Source organism: Rissa tridactyla, chromosome 6, assembly GCF_028500815.1.
Source record: "Rissa tridactyla isolate bRisTri1 chromosome 6, bRisTri1.patW.cur.20221130, whole genome shotgun sequence".
Classification (NCBI taxonomy): domain Eukaryota; kingdom Metazoa; phylum Chordata; class Aves; order Charadriiformes; family Laridae; genus Rissa; species Rissa tridactyla.
Genome location: NC_071471.1, coordinates 53,204,983 through 53,215,264, shown reverse-complemented (window position 1 = coordinate 53,215,264; position 10,282 = coordinate 53,204,983). Strand labels below are relative to the sequence as shown.

At 43.8% G+C, this 10,282-nt stretch overlaps 1 protein-coding gene across 2 annotated transcripts in view; it reads left to right on the top strand.

Annotated features, from left to right (window-relative positions):
- Window positions 1-414: 414 nt before the first annotated feature.
- The window catches only part of VSTM4 (V-set and transmembrane domain containing 4), a 41,841-nt gene continuing 31,973 nt past the window's right edge, over window positions 415-10,282 (top strand). Inside the window, exons 1-2 of one of the 2 annotated variants that reach the window (XM_054206833.1) lie at window positions 415-628; window positions 6,137-6,535. In XM_054206833.1, coding sequence (XP_054062808.1) covers window positions 574-628; window positions 6,137-6,535 — 454 coding nt within the window. In that variant the 5' untranslated portion in view covers window positions 415-573. The remainder of the gene's footprint in view (window positions 629-6,136; window positions 6,536-10,282) is intronic. The other variant, XM_054206834.1, reaches the window with a different exon arrangement.

Here is a 10,282-nt window from a genome sequence, read left to right as displayed (position 1 = left end):
GGGACAGCCGTTAACTAGAACTGACGGGAAATGGTGGTTCTGTTCCAGTTAAGGAGTGGGATGAGGGTAGTGGGCGAGAGGGCCTGCAAAATTTCAAACACCTCCAGAAAAGCAGAGAGGATGCATAGCACAGCCTTCCCCGTCCCACAGTCCCTAGCTGCCAGAATCTCTCACCCGCTCGCAAAAGAGGCTTTCTGTGCTCAGAGAGGGGACCTTCCCGCTTACCATCCGCACAGTTCCATGTCCTTTGGTCAGGGGGATCACAGAGACTCCAGATGGAGCACCCCTATCTAGCCTTAGTGCCCCCGCAGAGGACCGAGGTCGGTGGGGAGAGAAGAAAGGGAAAGAAGGCGAGAAAAAGAGGAGGAGAGTTGAACGGGGGGCTGAACGGTGGGAAGAGCAGAGAAGTAGGGAGGGAAGGAAGAAAGAGGAAAAAAAGGAGGAGAAAGGGGAGGAGATGAAAGGCAAGGGGAGAAGGGAGGACCGGGCGGGGAGGAGGCGAGAGGCCGGGGAGGAGAGGAGGGAGGCAGCTCGGCAGAGAGGGAAGGGACGGGACCCGGCGCCCCGCGGGCCATGCGCCTCCTGGCCACGGCGCTGGCCGCCCTGCTGGCCACGGCCCCGGCCCCAGGTAAGCGGCACCGCGGGCGCGCAGCGGCCGGCGCCCGGCCCCGGCAGCCCCTTCCCGGCCGGGACGGGGCAGCCCCCCTCGGCCGCCTGCGGGACCCCGGGCTCCGCCTCGGGCTGCCGCTCGCCCCTTGGCGCCGCGGAGCAGGGTCCGGGTCCCCCCCGCACCGGGGAAGGGGCCGCGGCGGCGCCCGAGGCTCGGGCGGCGGGAGAGGGGACAGCGAGAGTCTGGGGGGAGCCGCCGCCCGGGGAAGCCCGGCAGAACCGCCCCACTCGGCTCCGCTCCGCTCCTCCGCACCCGCCGGGCTCTCCCCGCCGCCCCCCCACGGGGTGGTCCCTCACCGCCTTCCCGGGGTCCCGGCAGCAGCGCTTCTGCACAGCGACCTGACCCGCAACTGCCTTGTCACAAAAGGACCCCCTTCCCGTGCAGAAGTTTATGGAAATGTGTCCTCTGCCGCCTTCTGTGCCAGGCGGGACAATGTTTAGCTGCACCGAGGAACTGCAGGCAAAGTTGAGGCAAAGGGAGATTCGGCATTGCTTTTTCCACGGCTGCCTAGATGCTATAGGCATCCAGTGGAAATGGAACCCCTAGTTCACTTGGGAAAAAACCTCCGATACTCAAGACCTTTCTGTCTCCAAAATCAAGGGTTCATTGGCCAGTGTCACGTCCTAAAGCTGCAAAATGAACAGAGAGCCCAGATCTGAACTTCAAGGTGCAGTGAGGGTTTGGGAGAGGGAAAACCCTATTAATTCAAGATTAATAAAAGAGCTGGATTTGGATCTTCACCTCAAAAGGGCAGGAGATGGTGGAGGCAGAGGTTTGGTTCAAGTCCATCTTTAGTCACTGCGGAAGCTTTCTCAGAGAAGGAGCCTCTGACTTGTGAAATTTGCTGACAGATCCGTCCAACTGAAAACAGCTGCTTGCTTTTGGTGATCTTGCTAGCCAGCTCGTAATTAATTTCATTTAAACAAAGAGCTTTGCCTCTTCCTGGCTTATCTGCTCTTCTAACTTTTTAATTGTAGAGAACTCAAAATTAAGCAGGCTTTGACAGCAACATTGTTTCACAGAACAAACTACAAGGAGGCAAAAGCCATCCGATATGCTTCTGGTCATGCAAATCCAAGATCAGAAGATAACTACCCTGATGGCATGCCTCTCTAGTCCCTTGGCTATCAGCAGGGGCTGAGGAAAAAAGTCCTCTCAGACCTAAAAGTTGGTAGATTCTGCCTGTCAATCTCCATGGAGGAAGGAAGAAGGGCTTGCGAGTATCACAAGTGAGCACTATGGCTCCCTCGGATTGTGAGCAGTAGTGCACAGTACTCGTGAGTGTCTCCACTGGAGTAGCTGGGGTTCTTCCACAGAAACACAGCCACGCTGAAACAGCTAACCAAATGTAAGGATCCAGCAGTGGGGCCTCTGCTACTGTTCCAGCACAGACAGAGGGGACAGCCCTGGCACAGACAGGTTTCTGGCTGCTATAAGTATCATTTGTTGATTCTGACAGCGCCATGAAAGTGGTTTGCTATCTAATACAGCAGACAAAAAAGCTCAAACCTAGCTAATACCTGGAATTGAACTGGTGTAAGCAGAAGTCGACTATCTTCAAAACAGGATTTTTCAAAACAGAGTGTAGTCAGCAGTAACCCTCCCTGACTCCCCACAGGCTGATGAGAGAGGCAGCTGGAGAGTACCAAAGAAACAAACAGGTTGGGGGCAACTAAGTGAGCTGATTGCAAACAGAAGAGATGGGTTTGATGAGTAAGCATACTGCAAAGGAATCCTCAAGTCTTTGACTCACTCTCCTCCCCTTTTCTATAAATAGTTTCCCTTTCCAAGCAGAAGCAAGACTAAAACTCTTGTGGTAAGCTCCACCTGAGCAGCTACATCACGCTATACTGAAGGAAGGCAGGAGAAGAAAAAGAGTGATTCCTCACTTCAAGCAGCGATCTGAAGTCTAGAAATTCAGTGCTCTGTTGGCACACAAGCCTGCTCTCACGTTGTGGAGGAGTCTCCTGTCTTGGCAAGGAGCCCATTACAAGGGTAAACCTCATGCTGGGGCTGATCCAGCGCTTGCTAAAGACAGGAGGAACATTTCTACCAGTGTCTGGGAGCCCTGAATGAGGCTTTTCCTTTCCACATAAGAGGTAAATGACTTCTTTCCTCCAAAATATACCACTGTTTCTGCTCCAATGGCAGTGGGAAGATGGAGTCAAATGGACACTTTTTATGTTTTATATAAAGCATCACCTGACCATGTTCAACATAAGATGAGATCATGGTAAAAGCATCAGGAAATTTCCAAGACTCTCCCCATTGCTGCACTTGTACAGCCACACCAGTAGGAACTACAGAAGAAAGATAAGGAGATGGGTTCCCGCTGATTAGACAACATGAAGGATGCAAAATTTGATATTTCCTTATAAAAAGGCATGCCCCCAGAGGAAAAGTAGAAGCCTTAGGTATAAAATGCCAATGTCTGTATGAGTGTAAACAGCTAGAAAGGAATCAGAGACTCCACATACAATGCTGCTTTATCTTCTTGCAGAGGCTTCCATCATCACCATATCTGAATTCCTCTGTATTTTCTCTTGGGTACTTTTTGGCACTATGTTCTGCCTAGTTTCGAGTTAAGCAACAATTCTTTTGCCTTTTATTTTGGGACTCTATTCCACAATTAATCCTAGCCAGCTTTTTCAAACGAGAAGTTCACATGTCAGGAAAATGACATAATTGTTTTTCTTTACAGTTTTCATGACATGTTCATAATTTCAGTAGAAAAAGGTTGTGGTTTTCATTTACCCAAACCACATTTTTATGAATTATTTATTAAACATTTATAGCCTAATTAATTACGAGAACCCCCAAAAGTACTGAAATTCTTAAACCTATTCCTTATTTACTGAGCAGCACAACCTTCCAAATTTAATCTTATTTCGATGGCAGAGGTGGCCATCTTATCTTTACATCTGCCTGGAAAGCACTAAGGTCAGGTAACTCCAGCAAGTAATAACTGAAGTTTCATGCCTGGAAAGCTTTTAGTGGTTTTCAGCAGCCTTCATTTTAAATTTCAACATCCCGTTCTACTTGTGTGCTGTCTACAATCCAAAATAATCTCTTGCTTTGGCACTTAAAAGAATTGCACACACAAACATCATGCACACATAATTGTATCAATAATCTAGGCCGTGCTTAGCTGTAGTTTCTTAAAGAAATTAAAAAAAAACCCCACACCCTAAACTTTCTTTATACAAATTATTTTCTCCTTCGTAAAGAAAAAATAATGTCTACTTAGAAAAAATACACCATTCAGTAGAGCTTTCTATTGAAATTACCCCAAGGAATTATTAAACTATTCATTTTCAGAGGGTTCTTCCCAAAAAACTGCAATGTAACTTCTTTAATTTAGTGGCTTTACTTTAAGTAAGGTGATAGAATTCACCACTAAATTGCATGGCTTCACTGGGGCCATAAAACCAGTGTCTCTGTCTCCAATACTCCTTCAGAAATAGAATGGAAATACTTGACTTGCTTATTTTGAAGATAAATGTATGTTTGTGTTTCAGGAGCTGATGTCAGACAAGAGTCTCTGCCAAAATGCTCATCCCCTTTGTTAAAATGTTCCTAGCTGATGTGCTAGAAAAGTGTCCAGAAATGAAAAAATCATTCTCCCAGAGTTGCAATTCTCATTAGTATGAGAATCTCATTAGTACAGTATATTCACATAACAGGAAGCTTAATATTCGTATTTTAGAGGACATTTCACGCTTTGCAGAGTGCATTTCAGGGAGTGCTCGCTCACTGTTGAAATATGGTTCTCTCTCTAGTGGATGCCATCAGACCAGTAGATTACACATTACAAGTCATTTAGGGAACACATTGCCACAATATACCATTGGTCAAAAATAGATCAGTCTCTAATATGACTAATAAGAACATTCTTAATGTACATTAGGAAGGAAATAAAATGAGTGTTGATTCCCATGCCTCAGAAAATCAGTCCAGCATAAATCAGTTAGGTCAGGAAAGAAAAATCTTCCTCTAATGAACTGCTATGGATTTCTTTCAACCTTCACCTATCCTGGACATGGTTGGAAATAAATCAGAAAGACAAACAACTGGCCTAACTGTTCATGCTGAAGAACAGAAAAACAAGAGTCAGAAATTAACAGAATAATGGAATAATAATTTGTCCCAATATAATCTCATGCAATATTTTGTCATGCAAATAATGCCATATTAAATTGAATTTGAAGTCAGAAAGACTAATCTGACAGATTTAATGCAGATTTGAGATGACCATTTGATTATATTATTTAAAACAGAGGCAATGGGAAACTGTAAATTGAGGAGCTGGTTATGGACACAGGGAAGTTGGCAGTCTTTCAGTGATCAGCTAGGGAACAGTATCACATAAGGTTTGTACAAATGATGTCTAAAAGAAGTAGACAGAAGCATGCACATTGAAGTTATGCGATTTTATCAAGTTAGCATAAGATTGGGATAGCATGTAGAAAAAACTCAGGCCCAAGTAACAAAAGTGGAGCAGAATGTAGTAAAGCAAAGTCACATACTTGGGTGTTAGCAAGAATTTCTTTGATGCACTGGGAACTGAACCATAAATGACAAAGAAGGGAGAATGTCCAATTATTTTATTTAATTGCAAACTGACATATCATGATATGTGAAAATATCACAAAAAAGGACAACATAATTCTGGGATATACCAGGCAAGGTATATCCCAGTCAAATCTGGGAAGTACTGTGACTATTTCACAGGACACTGGACAGCTTCTTTCCAGACAGCGCCTATAATTTCAGTCACCCACATTAAAAAAAGAATTAAAACAATTACAATCAAATGCTAAATTTAAACTGAACCAATGCAGAGAAGGGCTCCTAAGGTGAACAGGGAAGTGGAGACACTACTTTAATTGAAGAGACTAACAGAGCTTGACTTCTTTAGCTCAACAAAGCAAAGGCTGAGGTACCAGATAATTGCTTTCTATATGGAGTCAGGAAGCAAGTGCTAGAGAAGAAAACACTATTTAAACTTAAAGTTGGCACAGGCACAAAGAGGCATAAGCTGGCTATTGAAACAGTTTAGGCTGGCTATCCTAAGAAGGATGGAAGTTGTCAAAAGAGCTGGTCATGGAACAGCTTTCCAAAAGACATTCTTGGCTCTTGCTCCAAGCTAGTTTTAGATTAACGCTTGTTCAGACTGACAAAAGATTTTGTGATGTTGGGCCTTATAGGTGGCAAGGTGTCCACTTCAGCCCTATCTTATTAATTAGCGACAGCAAGAACGCTAGAGCAGATGCACTGAAGGAGGGTTTCATATCATCTTTAACATTCACAAAGAGACAGTAGATGTCAGGTTCTAAAAGCTCATTGAATTGCTGCACACGGAATGGATGCCATCAGTTTACCTGCAGCGGACTTGCATGCTGGGACAGATTATGGTGCTGTTGTGCCGATACGGAGGATTCTCACCATCTTTTCTTTCCTTTGCAGACGTTTGTGCGGCTTTAAATGTGACAGTCTCTCCGGGACCAACAGTGCAATACTCCGAGGGAGATAATGCTACCCTTTACTGCCACATTTCTCAAAAGAGAAAGACAGACAATTTGCTGGCTGTGCGGTGGGTCTTCGCTGCATCACCGACCCAGGAGTATCTGATGATCAAAATGACAAAGTTTGGGTCTGTCCAGTATTATGGAAATTATACTCATCATTTCCACAAGCAAAGACTGCATCTTCTTAAAGAGAAACATGGAACTATGTACAAATTTCATATTCTAAGTCTCCAGCAAACAGATCAAGGACATTACATATGCAAAGTCCAGGAAATTGGCAAACACAGGAATAAGTGGACAGCATGGTCAAATGGCACAGCAGCTACTGAAATAAGAGGTGAGAGACAACTGATTTCAATTCTGTCATTTTTCTTGTGCCACGATCCCTGTTTTTCTTTTCTTGAAAGTTCATCCACAAGATATTGGAAGTTAGGTTATTTTTAAGTGTTATGTGTGGACAGGAGAAGAAAACCTAATACTCAGCTTCTTTACTTACACATTACAATTTAAAAACTATTAAGCCCATTATAAAATGTAAAGAAGTGAGAAGATTGGTAGATTTGTAGAAGACAGTCTATATTTCCTTTGCCCTTTACCAGAATAACAGTAATTAGAACTCCTTTACATTCAGCTACAGGTTTCTACAACTTTCCTAGTGGGAATAAACAAATGCCATTATTATTTAAATACAAAGAGACAGAAACAGAGAGAAATTAACTTATTTTCTGAAGAATATGCAGTGGGTCTGCCAGACATAGAAACATTAAATTTAAGATTTATGTTTTTCCTCTCTCTTGGTGTTTTCATTGGTTTTAGTTCCAGCCTAGCAGCAGTTGGTAAGTAGGATTTCTAGTATAATTTCTGTACTTTTGATTATATCACTTGTAGCCAGAAAGCAGAGCTAGAAAAGCAGTGACCAGCCTGCTGGTATTGAACTTCAGATAAAGAAATAACCAGCAACAAGTGAGGGTTTTGAACAGGCCTTCTCTTTAGCGTGGGTCAGCTCAAATCTACCACCACCACACCCACACTTTCAGAGATCGGTGAAACTGGCTTTTAGAGAACAAAGTCCTTTGAAGAGGTGGTTGAGCTCAGCAGTTGTGTCATTAGCAGTAGCTGGCAAACTAGCCCCCTGCTTGTGGCTTTATAAACAGAAAATTGATTTCACACAGGTGCACCTCTAAAGATAATGCCAAAAATTGAGTATGACTGTTTAGTCCATGGGTCTGGAAATTCAAGAGGTTCATCCAGCAATCACAGAAAAACTTGTGTGAGAAAACTGTACTTCACAAAGTTTCTGCCATTGCTGTTGATGCTAAATTTAATGTTGTATTTAAACTGCAAAGGTTATTCCTGTAGCTGGGAAACCCTCATCCCATTTATCCAATTTATGTTTTGGGGAAAGTGGCCCTGGCTCTCCTCTGAAACCAGTTTTGCTTAGAGGGAACTCTGTGGACTACAGGCCTTTTCAATATAGATTCAAACACGCTTACATAGTCTTAATCCAAAGCATGTTCTGTCAACGCCAACTTCACTGGTGTCATTCAGATTTCTGTATCACTTTTGGATAATACACACACCAGGGAGACAAACGTGACAGTAAAAATTAATCTTTGTGAGTGTATGATCTCCTGTGGGTAGCTGTCAGGTACCACAAGCTTTCATTTTGATCTATCAGAAGTACAAGAACAAAGATGTGAAAAACCACAATATAACAAGAGATAAAGAGCAGTTTCACATTGATCAGCAATGTTTAAATTTGCCTTAAGAAATCATGGCATTAACATAATGTAATTAGCTGATTATTGTTAACAATGATGAAAGACAGTAATGATCCAAAGCTGAATTTCTGTTTAGATTAGTAGCAAACACCACGGATCAATTTTAAACACCAGGAAGAAAATCCTAGTCTAAACTATTTGGACTTACTGGTTATGCAAAACTTGCCTGGAAAGCCTCTAAGACATTCGTATGGTATTTCCTCTGCTTCCTAGTTGCAGTCAGAAATAGAAATAATGACAGAGCAGGACCCAAGTCCAAACTGGAACCCTTACCTGTCTCCAGCAGGGAAAGCCCACCCCTCCAGAACCCAGACCCCAGCTGTGTGTATCACCCACGCTTCTTTTGCACAGAAGACCAGAGAAGCAGGACTTAAAGGAAAACTTCACCAAAGCTCATTAGACTCCTAAATACTAATCACCAGAGCAATCAGTACCACAGGTCAGAAATGTAATCCTGCAGCCAAATGTCATCTGTAATCCATAACCTGATATCCTAATGAAACCAAAGCCTACATGATCACACTATCAACTAGTCCGCAGCCTTTTGAATCCATGGCCTGATTTTAATGACATAACAGTCTTAAAGATATTAAGGTTGTACAAGTCATGTGAAATTGGCTGCAGGGGGGGAGAGAATATCTGTATGAACTTCCTCACTGAAGGAAAGCTGTAAGAACAAAAAAGGTAATTATTGTTCTTGAGCTGCCATGTGCCCAGTGACCTTCCACATCGCAGTCAGTAATTGGGTCTCCTGGACATACCACAGGAGGAGGAGGCTGGTACTAAGGTGGTTGTGGAGAGGGGAGCCGCTAGGATACGTGACACAGAATTCATTAGCTTCACAGCTCAAAGAACAGTTTCTTGTTTGATTTTTGTTGCTGTTTTCACTCTTGTTTTTGAATGAGGAGGAGTAAAAACACTAGAGCCCAATATCTCCTGATCTCAGCCATCTCAGTCTCTGGAGAGCATTAAGTTCTACAAGCACTGACCCCATGTTGGGTGGCTGGAGCCGAGACACAGTGGTTAGTCTTGTAACCACACAGGGATATGAAATGAAACTTTATTGCATGCATGATTTAGCCCTACAAGCTTCAGGCATTAGCTGGCTTCATGCTCAGCAGTTGTTCTTCCCTGCTGTTCCTGCCCTTGGCTAGGAACTGGCTCTTCTGCTCTCCCTATCTCTTCCTCCTTCACCCCTCTAGATTTGGCTGAAAGGAGAGATTCAGCCACTGTCAAGAAGGAACCGGCAAGCAGGAGGACCGATCACCCCAGCTGCCTCAGCCTCTCAGCTTTGGGAAGAAGCAAAGCTGGTGACTGGTGCAGGGAAGGGAAGCCAAAGCTCTCATCTCAACATACAAAGAACAAGTACTTCAAACACTGTGCTTGGGGAGAAGAGGAGGAGAGGCTGAGAGTAACTACCAGGTGTTGTTACTTCCAACAGCACCTCGAATGGATGGCCAGGGCTGAAGCTTGCAGGCCTACAAGCAGGGCTAGGAGGTCACCATACAACCCCGGAGTCTCCTAGGGGATAGACCACACCTTTTTCCAGTGCTTTGGGGAAGAATTTCTGAGGATAACTTGAGGGATGGGAGCTAGAGAGGGCCAGCTCTGGTGTCAAGATGCAGAGAGAAGCAGCGAAGGAGGAAGGTACTGTTTCAGCTGGGGGCTTACACTATACTGACCCTTCCCCTCAAATCCTCGGCACCAGACCAGATAGCTGTCTCCAAGAGTAGTACGCTGAAAGATAGAGTGGATAACAAGTAATGTGCTTCTTGCATGAAGGACTTGCAAAATAGACAAATAGATGTACCCCAGGAGTGCAGAACAAGTAGGAGGCTTGCAGGGGAGGAAAAAAACAAAAACCAACCAAACAAAAAAACAAAAACAGAAAAAAAAAGAAAAACTCAGATGAAGAACAATTTTTAGGAAATTCCTGTGATAATGTCACTTCATAGGGCAGGCCAGCATTTTAAGGAGTGTTTTCTCATTCACTGAATGATGGAATTTCTTAAATGGCTGTAGTGAAACATGGATTTGTCAGGAGTGCTTGGAAAGGGAATGACATGTTCCAGGTAAAAGTCAGCAGAAGAAAAAGCAATATAAAATATTGTCAGACCACCTGTCATACCCCTCCTCACAAAAAGCCACTCCGCATCTTTCATAGCTGCTGAGGCTATTGCTAACTATAACACAGGAATTTCTCATTGCTCTTCCCAGCTAAAGCGTGGAGCTCAGATCAATTTAGTTATTGCAAAGAAAGAATACCGTAACTTTTTAGTTCAGCCCTTCGATACTACATTTCC